Consider the following 18,740-nt stretch of genomic DNA (forward strand, 5'->3'; position numbering starts at 1 on the left):
TAATAAGCTTGCTAATATTGCAAGGGTTCTGTCCCCATATCTTATATTATTTCAGCTTTCACTCCCTGTTCTTTTATCTCTCAGATGTGCTTCATATACTTCCTCTTTTACACATACTCTGCTGATGCTATTTCAAGTAAGGAACTGAAAATAGACAGCTAGACATATGCACATCTTTCTTAACCCTTATAAGCAGGTAACAATTAACTCATCAATGCAGTACTTTGATTGGATGTCCAGGCTGATAATGTTTGTATAAATATGACCTGTCTTCCTTAATAAAGTTGAGAATGGTAGTGAACAACTATATATTTACTATACCATTTTTATAGGGTAATTATCAGATAAAATGCTAACTGATTTTTTTTTTTTTGCTTTTATATCTTGAGTTTAATGCAGCAGATCTGTAACCAGCATTAACCATCCTTTTAGAGGAGGGGTGTAAAGAGGAGGCTTTAACTGGCTTGGTGCTTGATTCCCCTTAAAAACCCACCTCTCTCTCTTCACCAAGTGTGCTGCTCCATGTTTTGGGTGGTTGTGGATTTGTTGTTTTTGTATCCCGCACTTGAGCTTGTGTTACCTTGTTTAAACACATATATAGAAATACATAGAGGTCTGAATGTCTTAACACTCACTGGTTTGCACAAGCCTGCGCTGAGATGCCACACTCAACATCCACACACAAGAGAAGCCCACTGAAAAAAATCGGTGTTGACAGCAGCTCTCGTCTGTGAGGAACAGGGTAGTAGCAGGAGCGAGAGAGAGAAAGGAGAGGGAGGAGGGAGTGAGAGTCTGAGAGAGAAAGAGAGGGAGAGAGAGAGATAGACTTGTGCATTGAGAGCCAGCCTCAGCTTCTATTGTGTTAAGCAGGCAAGTGAAGGCGTTTAAGCAGCGGACTTTAAACCCACAGGCGCAACACTGGTCACCGCTGTAGAAACCCCCGAAATCAGAGGACAAGGCACCATGGAGGAGGACATGGATGAGGGACAGACCCAGAAGGGTAATGGAATGCTTTTTCCCCCATTGTTTTCCAATCCATCTTTTCGAGTGTGTTGTTTACCTTTGTGCCTAATCCCTCACTGCTTTTCATTGTCTGTGATCTTGTGGATTATAAAACGAGGTTATGAACACTATCACAATATAGTTTATCATTTTTTTTTTTTTCCATGATGGAAGAAGTGTATTCTGACATATTTTCGATTACAATTTTATTATGAATTCATCTTTGTTGCATCTCATGGTAACACTGATGCAATTATGCCTGTTTTTTAAATATAGGAAAATAACACGTCTTAGCAGATATGATGCTTACATTCTTAAAAGAAATGAAATTGTTCGATTTTTGATAGGTCAGTGATTGTTTGAGGGGTGTGTGCAGGGGATGGATCCCGTGTGAGCTTGTGTGTGTGTATGTGTGTGTGTGAACAATCTGATGGGTCTGTCTTTGTTTGCCGCGCATTTCTGTCAGTCTGTCTGAGGAAGGCTGAGACAGATGGTAGAACCATCTTCTGCATTCAGTGAACATTTAAATAATCGTCAGCCATTCTTTCCCCCATTTATTTTCTGGCTTGGTCTTTCATTTGTTTGCTTTGTGTGAGAGGGAGCTTGCTATTTATAATACCACCATTTGCAGGGGCTGAGGTTTCGAGCTCAGGGTGGGAATCACTGTATATATATTTTTTTCTTTGGTGGTCTATTGAGAAATGTTTGCAAATGACTGCATGGCGATGAGCCGAAAGAAAGCGAATAAAAATAATCGAAATAGCAGCCTTCTGAACTCTCTCTTCCTCCTCCTCTCACTCCATCTATGATGGCTCTTTATATTTCAGCGATTTTCCCCTCCTCCCTTCAAAAGCAGTGTGATGATAGCAGCCATGTCAGGTCTGCTGTGCTTAGACTGTCAGTGGGCTTGTGTGATATTTAACACTTGAAATATGAGAGAATCACTGATTTATGCTCAACCTGCAGGGGTGCTTTGGTGTTTTATTATTGTATTTATTGTTTATTTGATTTGTTGAACCAATAGATACCATGATTGGATGCATCTGGTAATTTAATAAAAAAATTAATGAATGCGTAAAATCTGTTAATATAAATAAAATAAAACAATTCAAAAAAATATTTGCATATAGCTAGATGTTATATATAAAATATATATATATATATATATAACATCTCATTTAACATGTTTTTTTTTTTCTTGAATATTTTCATATGCACATATGTGAGTTAGATTTCCAAACTGATCTGATGGAATTTGGGAATCCCAAAAAGCAAGACGTAGTAAAAACTTTGACTGATGAACATTTATTAGTTTATAAATTCATAAATATTTGTATGTTATTATTGTTATTATTGTTGTTGTTGTTTGTTAAGAAAAACATTTTAGGTGACCAGCATTTTTTCATCAGCATTTACATTTGGCAAACATTTTTGTTCTAAGCAACTCTGCATTTAAGGTGCCCTTTGTTATAAGTAGTTTTTATTTATTTATTTATATTTAAATATTTTTTTATTGCATTGCACCATACAATTCTGTTTGAGCTACAGGAATACTTTACAGTTTAGTCAAACCAAAACAAAAGATATAATGCCTTATTCAGTGCCATTTGACCTGACACACAATACTTACTAATTCTACAATAACTGGAACACACATTTCTTAACTCCACAACAGAAAACCATCAATCTCATAATCAGTTGTAGTATTCACAGATGTGCACTGACCGGTGTGCTGACCCTACCGCTGCACAATAGATGGAGTGGGGAACTAAGCGACCTCATGGGAGAATGGACATTTCATTACCTCTCATGATTATTGGATTAGAGGACGTTAACACACACAGATACCATCCCACTCCTCATCTTTTATTTATGGATTTTTCCTGCAAATTTCTCTCATCAGTCCCTGTTGACTGTGTAACTTCATCTGCTGATAAGATTCTGATAAGAGACACTCATAAAGTGAGTGCAGCATTGTGTGCTGTTATAGAATAAAACATTGTGAGGGAATTTACATGTGTTTAACAATATAAATATTGATAAACAGTTTAGCACAGATTTTTGTCCATTAGCTCAAATGTATTTTACTTGCCAGTTCAATGCATCTGTTTGCCTTCTGATATCAGAACCTGACAGAAACCGGGCAATATGACTAAATGTTAAAGTTGTCTTGCATAGTGAGATGTATTTAGTTGATTTCTTTTTTTATAGTATACCTATATTTTGTTGTACTGTGCATGTAAACAAACTCACTTTTAAGAGATTTGTATGCACACCATTGCATGTTGTTATGCCTCTTGTACTAATTTAAGCAGCTCAGCATGTAACAAACCCGTTTCATAATTAATATCAAATGTGATTGGCTGGTGCATTACGCTAGGATTAATAGGATTTGTTTGTATATTCCATTCAGTCTTTATCCTTTCTCTTAGGTGTGATGGATATGTAAAGAACCACATTGTTTTAAACTGCGATGTTGAAATGGAAATGAAAGCATGATTGAATTCTATACCTCTGTGGGATGCAAGTTATCCGGCAATCCCATTTCCTTCCTGTTTTTCATAAGCACAACCTTGCGAGATCCAGAGGCAACCCTCTAATCTGGAAACTCCTATTGTTCCCACACTCCAGTCAAACCTCTCAGGGACACTGATGTTTTACTAATTTAACTCAAAACCGAATCATGGCTATTAAAAGAAAGTGAATTCTGTGCACTATTGTTTTCCCTATTGTTTTCAACAAGCCAAATGACCATGAGAACAGATAATGGAACATGAAGCAGTTTATTTAGATAGCTTTCCATTACGTTTACAGACATTTCCTTCAACACTAAAACACAACACAATGCAATACTATTCAAAAATAAGTCTAAGAGGCCTGTGAAAAATATATATTCCTTACAGAGAATATGGTACCTTCCAAAGTATATGGTACCTTGGAAAATATTTTACAGTGTATTTTCTTTAAATTGTATTTACAATTGGTGTATTTATAATCCAAAAACAAATGAACAACATACTACCCTCTTAAAAAGGGTGTTTTTGCAGTGATGTCATGGAAGAACCTTTCAGTGCACCATTTTGAAGAACATTTGTGACTTAAGTAGCACATTTGATTCCGGAAGTCATTAGGATATTAAGTAAAGATCATGTTCCATTAAGATATTTTGTACAATTATTTTGTACTACTATAAATATATAAAAATGTAATTTTTGATTAGTAATATACATTTCTAAGGACTTTATTTGGACAAATTTAAATGCAATTTTCTCAGATTCCAGATTTTCAAATTTATGTATCTCTGCCAAATTTTGTCCTATCCTGACAAACCATAAATCAATGGAAAGCTTATATATTCAGAATAAATCAATGTACAAATAAGACCCTCATCATTGGTTTTGTGCTCCAGGTTCACATTTAAAAAATCTACAGAAACTTGTTCCGAGTATAAAGAACCTTATCTGCATTTGAAAGGGTGCATGGATGTTCAAGATTCTTCATGGCACCCTAAAGAAATGTTATTTATAAGAGTTCTTGGAGACCAAATGGGCTCCTTTCAACTGAAAGGAGGAAATTGTGAGAATCTTCCAGCGACCCCAGCAGCAGCAGCAGCAGTGGGGTTGGATGAAGTCGTGTAGTCTCGGCCGTTGCTGCTGCGTTGGGTGCTGGACTGTGTTTTCCCCCAGTAATCCTTGTAAATGTGTCTCCCATTCAGCCTGTTTGCCTTTGAATCTGTTGACACACGGCGCTGTAAGTGGGTCATGGTGCGCGCACAGGCCCGGCCCATTCTTAGGGCCTGCACCTCCATCGTCATGGCAACCCTGCTGGTTGATTAAACATGCGCAGATTCGCGGCGTAGACGTGCGGTGATGAAAACCTGCGTGTTTTCAGGGAGGGGTCAGCGATCGAGACTCAGCGTCCCACATGTAGCCACTTGATGTGACTGAGTGCAATTGAATTTGAATTCGTTTTATCTGGATAGAAAAAAAAAACGGCATTTGGGGTAATGAAATGCTAATCACTTTAAATTGACAAATTATTCAAATCCTATTAAAACAAAGGTCCGAAGAGGGCCCGGCTGAGCTGGTTATGAATTGAGAGTGTAAAAGTATTTTCATAAAAATAATTTCACTACGTTAACCAACACTTGAATCTGTTTTCCTCTCCATCTGCCTGTCTCTCTGACTCCCACTGTCGCAATCTCTTATCCCTTTACTCTCGCTTTCTCTCTCCCTTCTGTGGTGCGGATTAGCATTAGCGACTACAGCCTTTTGTTGCACGATCTTTGAAGAGCCTGTGAGAATGTTTCTGGATATCAGGGTGACCCCTGGTTCGCGGTGACCCCACAGTCCCAGGGATTAATTGGAGGTTGGGGGTGGGGTGAGGCGGGAGTGGCACTGGGGCTGTCAGACTGACAGATGGGTGTTGGGCTTGGGTGGGGTGATTGAGGGACATGGGGGGAGGTGTAGGGGCGACAGGACGGGAGCAGTGATTGCTTCATTATTAGAGGACCCTCCGGGATAGTGCTTTTGTTTATGTTGTTAAGGTTAGGCCTGTCTTTTGTGTGGTTTAACATCTGAAAACAATATCCAAATGTTAGTGTTAATCTGTTAATAATGTTTGAAAATTGTATAGTGTGTGTGTAATAAAATAACATTTTGGCTAATGAAATCAATTTTTTAAAGTTTTATATCAAGTTTTAGTAACCAATAACAACTTTGCAGAATACATTAATGTGAAATTCATCTAGAAAGTTTAGTTTAGTTTATTTTTTAATAGATTAATTAATGAATTTTCAGACTGGCTCCTCAAACTTTTGGTTACATTAAGCATATCAGTGAAACAGTGAAAATATAAGATTTTAGCCAATAATAAAGGATGCTAATAAAAAAATAAATAATTTAATACAGTAATTTGGATACATACTCTTATTCAGAATCATATTTATTATAAAATACTTGCAAAGTCTTTTTATTGTTATATACAACAAAAAAAAGGAGTTCATGTTTTCCCAAAAAATGTGCTGTGTCTTTTGAGCCAGTAGTTGATAGTTGAACTTTTCTCATTATTCTTCAAGAATGTTTGGACTGATTTTAATGGTTTAGTTTAGTATCTTAGAATGAAATTTGGTTTCTTTTATAACAGAGAGTTGCATTGGTACGGTAAACCATTTCTGGCTTTGGCTGCACTATATAAGATAATGAGATATTTTATCTGCATGTGATCTGTTGTGAATCTTACCACTGAGGCTATCCTGTGAGAATTTGTATTGTAAATTAGATTCAGTGCTCTGTATTAACAAAGTGTGCGAGCTGCATTCAGTTCTAATGCTATTTAATGGTCTAAAACCCTTGAGTGATGAATATAAGGCTGCATTATAAGGTAATGTAATTTGTGGTGGATTCAGAACATGTGATTACTCTCAGCCAACCAGGAGTCACGCAGTGGTAGTAATTCAAGTAATACTTGAAATTAAATAAATATTTTAATATGACCATTAAATGTTTAAATGCAAGACAACCTATATATATATATATATATGCTGAACATTGCAAACCTATAGATCTATCAAGTACTACAGAGAATCAGATCCTGTCTATATTCCAAAGCAGTTGCTATGGCAACAGGTTGATCCATTGCCAAAGCCACTGTAAAGCTAGGTCTGAGGTTCATTACAGTATAATAACCATAGCAGTGTTTGACAGTATTCAATAATTCACATTCAAAGGCCTGAAATGGGAGCAAACCACGCTCGTAACTCTTCGCAGTGTAAATCATGCAAGTTCCTGCACTCGTATTATAAGGACTGGCAAACAAACACTGAGTAGGAACATATGCGGGCTGAAATCAAAGTTTATTCTTCCTCTGTAAGTACAAATGCCAAACTTCCCACACTGCAGAAAATGCAGTTTGGAACGATTATGTAGAAATGTGAATGTAAAAAACAGTCATTAACTGTATAAATGCTAAAAATGTAATAAGAAAAAAGACATGCATGTAAATTTACTGTAAAATTGTCTAACATAGAAACTATATTGTAATTTATGCTGTATATATACATATATATAATATTACTATTTGGTTAGAACATTTTTTTTTTATTATTAAATAATGTAATTTTAGATAAAGATATATAAAATATATGTTATATTAATGTTAAATATGACTAAAATAAGACTAAAATTATTTTTTTATTTTTTTATTGTCATCTCATAATGCTGAAATATTATCACTGTATTTTTAGTCAATTTAAAGGTGACATATAATGAAAATCTGACTTGTTCCATGGTCAAGTGCTATAATTGAGTCCCTGTTCATAAACCATCCCGTCCCCCCCCCCCCCCCCCCAAAAATGTCAAAAATTACAGCCCAGTAATTTTTTTGGTAAACCTTTTTGCTCAGATTAAAAATGGGATCTGATTATAATATTAACGCCCCTTAATCTGAAAGTTACCACCTACATCGTCGCCATTGTGTTTCACAAGCGACAACGACGTGCCAGTTCTAACGCCTTGGCAAAAGTTTGAGAAAAGCATTAAAACATTTCATACAGTACATTTTTAACAGATAAGTGAGTACAAAGTTGCTAATATAAATATCTCACACACAAATAGACATAATGAAATGCAATAAACTTAACTGCAAGTTTGTTTTCTTCTAAACATAACCCACTTGCCTCATCTTTTGCAGAGTTGTGAAATCTAAGCTTAAAGTAATGAAACACATGAAAGCAATCATTTGGAAAAGCTTAATCAGAATGACTAAGTGTCAAAGTCCATCCTCGCATCCTACTATCCATTTTGTTATTCATGAATCATACTGTTATGATTCACTCCGATATATGATGCCAAGGGGAGAATTTAAAATAGTCTGCCGCAGGGACAATTTTGCACATCATTGGAGAGTAACACACACACGAGAGAGAGAGCGAGAGAGAGAGGGAGATTCAACTGGACCTCACTGGACCCTCAGACTGAATGGACTGAGGATTCGCTTCCAACCGTCTGGGTACTTGTTAGTCTTGTCAGGCAGCTAGACGCTTAGAAGAGCACAGAAGACTACTTACACTAGCTTTGCTTTCTGTGCAATAAAACCGCAGTTAAATGACAGAAAACTGTGGAAATTAATCTTAATAAATGAAACAACAAAAAAAAACTAAACCACAAAACCAAATATGATAAATAGATCAAACACAGACACACAAAACTCTTGAAGATTAAAAAGCATCTTGTTTCCCTAGCCGTAGCTTTCAGATGAATAACATGAGTTTTTTTTTTCTTCCTCCTCTCAGGATGTATGGAGTGTTGTCTGAAATGTTTAGGAGGAATCCCTTATCCATCCCTGATTGCCACCATCCTGCTGTATGCTGGAGTGGCGCTCTTCTGTGGATGTGGACATGAAGCTCTTTCTGGAACGGTCACTATCCTCCAGAACTACTTTGAGGTTATCAGGGGACCTGCAGATGGTCTGGATGTCTTTACAATGTAAGTATCTGCACCATTTCTCACTGTAGATTTTCATACATATAAATATTAAATACAGTTCAAATTATATAGATGTTATATACATTTTTTAGATAGTGTTTTTTTATATATATATTTTTATGCAGCAAAAAAAAAAAAAAAAAAAAAAAAAAAAAATATATATATATATATATATATATATATATATATATATATATATATATATATATATATATATATATATATATATACACACACACACACACACACACACAATTTTTGGTACCCTTGGTAAATATGATCAAAGAAGGCTGTGAAAATAAATCTGCATTATTAATCCTCTTGATCTTTTTTTTTCTTCTAACCTTTCAATTGGAGAATTTAAAATGGGGGGAAATATCTTTTTTTAAATACATGTTGGACACAATTACTGGTGCCCCTAGAAATTATTAAGTAAAATATATCTGAAATGTATTCCCGTTCATATTCATAATTTTGAGCACACCAGGGTCATTATGAACATGAAATTTTCCAGCCATGGCTTCCTGTTTCACAGAAATATAAACAAATGAATCACCCATCACAATGAGAAAAACCAAAGAATATATTTCTGATGTGCCGAAAAAAATAATTGAGCTTTACAAATTAGAAAGTGGCTTTTAGTCAAGTCAAGTCACATTTATGTATATAGCGCTTTAAACAAAATACATTGCGTCAAAGCAACTGAACAACATTCATTAGGAAAACAGTGTGTCAATAATGCAAAATGATAGTTAAAGCCAGTTCATCATTGAATTCAGTGATATCATCTCTGTTCAGTTAAATAGTGTCTGTGCATTTATTTGCAATCAAGTCAACGAAATCAGTGTAGATGAAGTGACCCCAACTAAGCAAGCCAGAGGCGACAGCGGCAAGGAACCAAAACTCCATCGGTGACAGAATGGAGAAAAAAACCTTGGGAAAAACCAGGCTCAGTTGGGGGGCAAGTTCTCCTCTGACAAGACAAAACCAGTATTTCAATTCCAGGCTGCAGCAAAGTCAGATTGTGCAGAAGAATCATCTGTTTCCTGTGGTCTTGTCCTGGTGGTCCTCTGAGACAAGGTCTTTACAGGGGATCTTGAGAAAAGAGCTTGAGCTGTGGAAATGTCCATTTCCACCATCAGGGCAAGACTTAAAATGTTCCAGTCAACAGAAAATATTGTGTATCTGCCTGGAAGAGGACATGTGTCTATATCATCCTAATGCACATTGAGAAGGAGAGTTTGACTGGCCAAAGACTCTTCAAGGATCACAGTTTGAGTTTCAGGGTCAAAAATCCTTTAAAAGAAATTATTATCACATACCTTCATCACCACATGTTATTTGAGAGGAACACCTTGTCGCGACTCGTGTCTGAAGCATACATTGAAAAAACACCAACGAGTTGGCCTAACCCTAACCCTAACTCTGACGTCACTACCTATAAAGAGGCACCGGGAGAACATGTCATGCACTTAGTCTTCACTGACTGTTCTGTTTGAAGCGTGCATCTGAAAGAACTGGTAAGAGCAATCTTTATCCGTCTATCATGGCGACTACTAGCAAGCTTTTAGACAATGTATGCATCCGTGTAAAAAAGGAGGTAATCTGCATGCATTGTGAGCATTTTTTCAGTGAAACAGATCCGCTCTCGTTCGTCTCTCTTTCCGAGGAAAAAAAGGAAAAAAGGCAGCCATCTGCTTCCCGTGGTTCTGAACCTGCCACTGCTGAGGTACGGAGGAGACTGAGCTCGTGAGAATTTCAGGTGGATCTGTCTGAATGGTTTAGAGAGGGACTTTCCCTTTCGCGCTCGTCGGCGGTGGACGCATGGTGGTCAGTGTGCATGTGAACACTTTGCACACTTTCTAAAATCCACATAATTGGTTAAGTGTGCAAGCAAAAGTCTGCCCACTTTCTGAAATCCTGTATGGTAAGGGTTACGAGCTCCACCTCATTCCCTTTCTTGAGATGTTGGTTCCTTGGACTCCATTCAGCCAGTGTATATTTGTTTATACACTTCAAGCATCGCTTCCCTCCACATGAGGGGCTATTTGAGCGATTCTCATGGTGGTTTAGCAGCGCTCCCCTTTTCCAAGAAGGGTCGCCTATGAGTGCGCTACTCTGAGATTTTTTTCTAAACTCTCATAGAAATGGTACAGTTGGTACTTAGTGTTCACCATGATTCTGGCCTGCACTCCCCTCAGCATGGCGGCATTGGTATACTGTTCCCCATAGTGACCCCTAGAGGACGTAGTTTGAAGTTCCCTTGAAAGGGAACTTCTCAGGTTACGGATTTAACCACGGTTCCCAGAATAGGGAATGAGACACTGCGTCCTCTAGCTCCCTGCCATGCTTCGGATGCAAGCTTCAGACGAAAAAGTGAATGACATGTTCTCCCGGTGCCTGATTATAATCGTGCCGGTAGTGATGTCAGAGGCTGTTGCCGGCCAAATCGTTGGTGTTTTTTCAATGTATGCTTCAGACACTGGTCACGACGAGGTGTTCCCCATAGCGGCCCCTAGAGGGCACAGTGTCTCGTTCCCTACTCAGGAAACCATGGTGAACCTGAGACGTTGCTTAGCAGCAGATACGTTTGGTGAACACAGAGTTAAAAAGTACCCATGTGTACAATTAAATATACTGCTGTGTTTTTTTATTTTGTGAGCCTATATTTCTGCTGGAGGTCCTGGATAACTTCTTTAGACAAATGGCATCACTGATTCTATCAAATACCAACAGATAAAAAATCTAAAAGTGACTGACTCTGTTAGAAATCTTGTAATGGGCCATGTTCGGATCTTCCAGCCAGACAATAATACAAAAAAAAAAAAAAAAAAAAAAAAACATAAAAATGGGTCACTGGGCACAAAAGCAAGCTTCTGCTATGGACATTCCAGTTTCCTGAGCGGAACCATAGAAAATGAGTGTGGTGAACTGAAGAGGAGAAGCACGGTCATGGAGCTGGGATTCTGAAGGATCTGAAGTGATTCCGGATGAAGGAATGGTCTCTGATCTCTTGCCAGGTGTTCTCTAACCTCATCAGGCATTATAGGAGAAAAGGAGTATTAGAGAAAAATATTTATTTCATAATGATAGCCCTCCCAATAATATATATATCTTTATTTTTTTTTATTTTTTTTAAGGATTTTAACATTTTTACTGGAAAGCTAGAGAAGGTACCGAAAATTGTTTTTGCAGTGCATTTAAATATATATACTGACTCATATAGTAACTGGCTTGATTTCCTCCATTCCCACAGCATTGACATTATCAAGTATGTGATCTATGGCATTGCCTCTGCATTCTTCGTGTATGGCATTCTTCTGATGGTCGAAGGCTTCTTTACAAGTGGGGCCATCAAGGACCTCTATGGAGACTTCAAGATCACCACCTGTGGACGCTGCGTCAGTGCATGGGTGAGAAATCACTGGGGATGCTTCATGCATTGTAATTTACAAAAGGGCAACGGCAAAGCCACTAAAAGTAACTGCCGCACATAAATATGGCATCCGTTTTATAGGCTATAAAAGATTACAGTACATATTGAACTCTACAAGGTATTCTCCTCTCATCTCTGCCAAATAAAAACATGAAATACATTGTGGATGCAATTGTTGTAATTAATTTATAATGCTTATAATTTTGCCTTTTATTTACTGAATTGTTTTATTCTCAATGAATTTATAATTTGGTGCTTAATTTGACATTTGGATATTAGTCTTAAACTCTCTTTTTCTTCAGTTCATCATGCTGACGTACATCTTCATGTTGGCTTGGCTGGGTGTGACAGCATTCACTTCTTTGCCAGTCTTCATGTATTTCAACATCTGGACCATTTGCCAAAACACGACCGTTCTGGAGGGAGCAAGTTTATGTCTTGACCCGCGCCAGTTTGGTATGTTTTACAATCTGTGGGTTTTAGTCCCAGATGTTTAGGTGTGGTTAACTGTGTAAAGAAAAACGTTTCAATGATCATTTGTTTTTATTGCTGTAATTTTGTTTTTTCTTTCTGCTAGTGATCCACAATGCTGGGAAGGTTACTTTGGAAATGTAATATGTTATAGATTACAAGTAACCCTATTCAAAATGTAATAAGTAGTGTAACTTGTAACTGATTACATTTGATTATTTCTAACGAATGTTTCTAATGACCTATTTATCATTTGTAAATATTTAAACCAGGCATGGTTAACCTTTCTGATTACTGTCAAACATCCCTCATCACTTGAATTAAGAGGAGGGATAATAATTAAATTTGAAAGCACAGCCACCACAAAATAATACTTTCACACCTCTTTTTGATTTTTAAATTTCCAGCACTGGAATGCTTTTTATCACTATTATTCAACATATCCTTGCTTCTTGTGGAAAATATTCAAATGTAACCCACTTTGTAATTGTTAACATTTTAATGAGAAACAGTAATTATAAGACACTTTTTCTTAGTAACTGTAATGGATTACAGTTACATTTATTTTGTAATTAGATTACATTATGCTTTTACAAGTAACTAGTTACTCCCCAGTATATTATAAAGTGTAATATTCATTTCTATCACCTCATATACCCTAACAATATTTATTTTAGGTGTTGTGCCCATTGGTGATGAGAAGACTGTATGTGCAGGATCAGAAAAATTCTACAAAATGTGTGAATCAAATGAGGTGAGGAAACATCTGTATGAAGTAGACAGGTACACTAAAGTCCAACGATGTCAAATGGTTGTATAGATTATTTCCACAGTGAAAAGCAATCCAAAGCTCATTTCTCACTCAGTATTTTTTTCTTGAAAGCTGGATATGACTTTCCACCTGTTTGTGTGTGCCTTGGCTGGGGCCGGAGCAGCAGTCATTGCCATGGTGAGTTTTTGACGACTAAAATACAATTTTATTTAGTTCAGACAATAGATCTTAGAGAAGAGGTTTGACATATGGGTTCAGTGCTGTTTAAAAAAAATGCATCGAACAAACAAACAAAAAATAAAACATTAAGTTAGTAATGCAGCCAAATGTTGTTAATTTGTACTACCTCAAGGTAAAATGTAACATTTCAATCACTCTATACCACAATCATGATGACATTAATGGTGAAGTTTGCATCATACCAAAATATGTAAATGCTATAAAAAGCAACTCTTAGTTTAACATAAAATGAAACTTGCTCCATCTTTTTGCAGGGATTACTTTATATATTATATAATATTAGAAGCTGTTCTAAGCTGGTAAAAAATAGAATGCAAATTGTGATGTGAACAAATTGGAACTTCCCTCTTTTAAACCATCAACAATGTGTTGTTTGGGTGATGATGCTGCAGACAGAATTAATGACATCACCGTCTTCAGATCCTTTATGTGAGTCTAAACTGGAATGGGATAAAGTAATGAATCACTGCCACTGTATTCCTAGGGCATTCTGGGAAAATCTCTTTTTTTTTGAGCATTGGGGATGTTGTCAGCTCTCTCTTATTGGCTTTTTTTTTTGTTATTTAACATCGTCCTTTTATCTTTGTGGCTGTTTTCATTTTCCTCTCTCTCTCTCTCTCTCTCTCTCTCTCTCTTTTTCTCTCTCTCACCAAACACACACACGCACACACACACACACACACACACACAGAGAGAGAGAGAGACGCTGGGCATGTCGTTTTGTTGTCATGGAAACTGCGAAAAGAAAGGCCCTAGAGCTTGTAGCAAGCAGCACTCAGTAATTTGCGAGGAACCATTTTCTGAAAAAGAGAATGTGGTTGTTAGTCTGGGATGATGTAGCAAATTATAGAAAGAGCTTTTCCGTCCACTGCTGTGGAAAGAGCAAATTTAACTGATTGATGAACACAATGCGTCCTCACACTCTCTGGGAAGGGTAATAATAACCAAGCTTGTCTTTTGTCAGGGTGAGAAAATCAGGGTGTGGCACTATTCAAATGAGCATGCATAATGTCAGTCTGATTTGCATAATGATGCACTGAAGTAAACAATATATGGTGTGCTCTGATGCAGTACAATAATTCACGCATAACCTATTTTTTTATATGTATGTAATTTAGCTCAAATCAAGACTACTGCTGCTTATTCTTCCACACGTGTTGATTTTATGTAGTCTGGGAGAACCCTTTATACATAGTTTCTGTGCACACTTGTAAATCCTTTGCTAGGTTGCATAATATTAACTAGGGCCTTCATCAAGGTATTTTAGTGCATATTTAAAGTAGACTATAGAAGTTCCTTCTAAGCAAGGCAGGTTGCCAGCAGGTATGAGAGGAGTCTGGCTGCTTTACAATGCTGCCTCCTGCTGGTGTCACTGCTAATTTTAGCGTGACAAACATGCGTCATCACAGTCTGCTGTCAACGTGCAGATCTTTCTTTCTTGTTCTAAATTAATTAAAACAAACTGTAATACACAAACACTACTAGTAGTAAGTTTTTTTTTATTTTTTTTTTATTTTTTTTTTATTTTATATAAGAAGTCTCTTATGCTCAGGACTGAATTTATTTGGTCATAAATATAGAATAAAACATAATAAAAACAGTAGTATTTTTTAAATCTACAACATATTGAGCAGAAAACACTTATTCAACATTAATAGGATGAGAACAACTTCTTGAGCAGCAAATCAGTATAATAGAATGATTTCAGAAAATTGCATTTTGAGAGTATATTAAAATAGTCCATAGTCCATATGTGTGTGTGTGTATGCCAAAATGCAAAATGGGTATGGGTCAAAATTATTGTTTTTCTCTTATGTCAAAAGCATTAGGGATATATTAAGATAATATTCCATGAAGATATTTTGTACATTTCCTGCTGTAAGTATATTAAAACTTAATTTTTGATTAGTAATATGCATTGCTAAGAACTTAATTTCCAGATTTTCAAAAAGTTGTATCTCATCCAAATAATGTCCCATCCTGAAAGATGATGTTTTCAGATGATGTATAAATCACAAGTTCAAAAATTTGACTCTAATGACTGTTTTTTTTAGTCCAGGGTGACACACACACACACACACACACACACACACACACACACACACACACACATATAGATAGATAGATAGATAGATAGATAGATAGATAGATAGATAGATAGATAGATAGATAGATAGATAGATAGATAGATAGATAGATAGATAGATAGATAGATAGATAGATTTGATTGATGAAATTGTATCAGAAAGATATAAATGCAAAGTTTTAGATGACTCTCTATTGCCGCTATTTAATATTTTATGGTGTTGCTTCAGATCCACTACTTGATGGTGCTGTCTGCCAACTGGGCCTACGTGAAGGATGCATGTAAAATGCAGAAATACGAGGACTGCAAGTCCAAGGAGGAGCAGGAGCTGCACGACATCCACTCTACACGCTCCAAGGAACGGCTCAATGCCTACACATAAGACAGGAAGCAGCAGTGAGGGCGAGAGGACCCTCAGTGCTTTCACTTCCTGTTGAAGGGAGTTTTGGCACTGGTGCAGTCCAGGTGGTGTGTCGTATGACCAACCCCATGGCCAACCCATTACCTCTCGCACAAACATTATTATTATTATTATTATTATTATTATTATTATTAGTGCTAGCAGTAGTGTTGTAGTTTTTTCACTTTATTGTATTTCTTTTTTTTTAAGAGATTGTGCTGGTTCTTTTTTTTTTTTTTCACCAAATATAAACATCTTTGAATATGTTTTTCCTTTCAACACATTTTAGTATTAATACATGAATCATTGTTATGTAGAGGGTCGGTTACTGGGGTGAAAAAAAAGCACATTTTCATGTGTGTCTGTCTCTTAAGGTCTCATTATCAAGGACTTAAAGCATGAAAAAAATTGTAAAACAAAATAAGATAATTATTCTCTCTCTCTCTCTCTCTTTCTTTCTCTCACTCCTTCTTTTTTTTAATCATCAGAAGGTATGAAGCCCGATAACAGCAGATGGCTTGCTCATTCTGCACTATTTTGGTAAAAGAAAACTCAAAAACTGAGACAGAAAAGACAAAAAAACTAAATTAAGATATAACAGATGTACCATAAAGTGTTTATTTATTATTTTTCTACAGATGTCATCGCATAGCTTATCAAGATGATTACAAAAATGACAAAATGGTTATTATTTGCTTGCCCGTGCCAGTCCTGTTTTCAGACTGCATTGTGCCAGTAGATGGTGTTATAACTTCCCTAAGAGGGAGAGGAACTTTCTGACCACTTTTAAGTGGAGATGAAATCTTACTACAGTGTCAACGACCCCCTCTTCAGCAACAATGCAATGCTCCCTTTACTGGAAGCAAGCGACACATGCACAAACCTACAGCGTTTTCACCCCCTTTTTTATTTTCCTACACAAATAGATATAGACACAGTTAAGCCGACAGGGTTTTTATTTGATGTTTTTGATTCTTAGCTTTTGTACATAGCCATTCTGTAAATGTATGTACTGTACGTTAGCACTTAAACTTCAGGTGAATTCGTATTAGATTGAAAAACACATTCCATGACAGGATAGGGTGGGCGGAGGGAGGGAGGGAGGGTGCTCTTCTAGAAACCCAAGAAAAAAAGGTGAAGGAGAAGCAAAAATCAGGCAGCACGGTAATGTTTAGTGACAGATCACTTTCTTTTGGTGGGCTTTTTCTTTCCTAAGGGGAATATCACGATGAAAACAAATACTTAAAGAGCTTATATTATCTCAGTGACAGTTACTCGTTGTCTTGCTAACAAATCATTATTATATTGGACGATGGAAATGTCTTCTCATTCTTTTGATGCCTGGCAAGTCATGTTCTGTCAGTGTTTCTAAGAGCTAGTTTCGTGCACTTATTTGACCATTTTGTGAGCTCTTTCTCGGTGTAAGTGCATTGGGGTCCCGGCTGCAAAGTCCCCCCCTGTAATGTTAGGTAAAGACTGTGAACCTAAGTGTTATTTGTGGCATGGTCATGCATTCAATGGTAATCGTTTTTACTGGATCAAAAAATAAATAAATAATGATGATAATAATAATAATGGAAAAAATCAAAAAGAAAAAAAAAAAAACAAGAAAAACTGTTTTCATTTCATCTTTTTATGAGTTTGTTATATGCGACTGTCTTGCAGGGTCATCCCTTTCCTCATAATGTGCAGTAATTTGAATCCTATGCTGAATAGGCTACATTGCGCTGAAACTCCTACTCTTCGATGGTAGTGTTTGATTTGTGCCTGTTTACTTTGTGGTGATCTCTCTAACTCCTGAGTCCTCCTCTCACCTTTCTATTACTATTGCTTGTTGAGCCCCAAATTAATTCTCTCTCTCTCTCTCTCTCTCTCTCTCTCTCTTACTCTCTCGCTCTCTCTCACTTTCTCGCTCTCTCTCACTCTCTCTCACTCTCTCTCCCTGGCTCACTCTCTCTGTCCTCCTATACTAGTCTTTTTGTACTCTCACTAAGGAATGCTTAGTAGGAAGCTGTACCATTAATTTGTTTTGTACATAAATGTGCCAACCGCTTGACAGTGGCTTTTCTGACTGCTTGCATAAATAAACTACACTGGTGTACTTGTTAATAAAAACGGTTGTTGTTGTTCTTAACAGTCTGTGTATCACGTTGGAGTTATTCACTTCACACACACTCTAAAAAGTTTTGCTGGTTTACTGTTACGTGGGGAGACCTTAATGAATTGAATTTACTTCTGACTAAAGAGGATGCAAGAGGTCATTTGTAAACGTCAAATATAGAAAACGGTATTTTCAGTTGGTTGTATATGATATGTTTCAAATTACTGTGTTTATATAAGCTTTAGATATGTATTTTCTTGAACTCACTTTGTTGTTCAATAAAAGTAACAAATAAAAGTTTCAGTGGTATGTACTACTAGGCTATTAGACCTTAAATCTTAAAAAAAAAAGTTCAGAAGCTCACCAAGGCTGCAATTACTTGATGAAAAAAAAAAAAATACAATAATATTGTGAAATATTATTACAGAACTGTTTTCTGTATTTATTTTAAAATGTAATTTATTTATGTGATGCTAAATTAAATTTTCTGCAGCCATAAATTCAGTCTTCAGTGTCATTTTTAAATAATTTAATGCATTTAAAAATAATAATAATAATCTTACTGACCCCAAACTTTTGAAAGAGCTGTTTCTACAGGTCTGTTATTTTCACTCAGACCACATGGAGGCAGGCTACAAAAGGACATCTCTCTTGTCCTATAGCCCACTGTATACTTTAACCTGATAAAGGCCTAATAATTTTAAGGTCTTATAATTTTTTTCCATATGGTTTTACAGCACTAATTTCA

General features: G+C 36.4%; 1 protein-coding gene across 1 annotated transcript; it reads left to right on the forward strand.

Moving 5' to 3' along the window:
- The first annotated feature begins 559 nt into the window (after positions 1-559).
- Positions 560-18,025, forward strand: LOC113071135 (neuronal membrane glycoprotein M6-a-like). The gene is made up of 7 exons (XM_026244499.1): positions 560-1,000; positions 8,294-8,486; positions 11,743-11,899; positions 12,225-12,378; positions 13,071-13,147; positions 13,277-13,342; positions 15,721-18,025. Exons 1-7 carry the CDS (start codon positions 964-966, stop codon positions 15,871-15,873), a joined length of 837 nt encoding a protein of 278 aa, XP_026100284.1. The 5' UTR covers positions 560-963; the 3' UTR covers positions 15,874-18,025.
- Positions 18,026-18,740: the final 715 nt, after the last annotated feature.

Source organism: Carassius auratus, unplaced genomic scaffold (assembly GCF_003368295.1).
Source record: "Carassius auratus strain Wakin unplaced genomic scaffold, ASM336829v1 scaf_tig00006181, whole genome shotgun sequence".
In the NCBI taxonomy this organism is placed as follows: domain Eukaryota; kingdom Metazoa; phylum Chordata; class Actinopteri; order Cypriniformes; family Cyprinidae; genus Carassius; species Carassius auratus.

Bases quoted from the DNA above. Each gene is read 5' to 3' on its own strand.
- LOC113071135 (XM_026244499.1), top strand. From the start codon at position 964: ATGGAGGAGGACATGGATGAGGGACAGACCCAGAAGG. The intron at 11,900-12,224 runs GTGAGAAATCAC...CTTTTTCTTCAG, and splicing joins GACGCTGCGTCAGTGCATGG to TTCATCATGCTGACGTACAT. The intron at 13,148-13,276 runs GTGAGGAAACAT...TTTTCTTGAAAG, and splicing joins AAATGTGTGAATCAAATGAG to CTGGATATGACTTTCCACCT.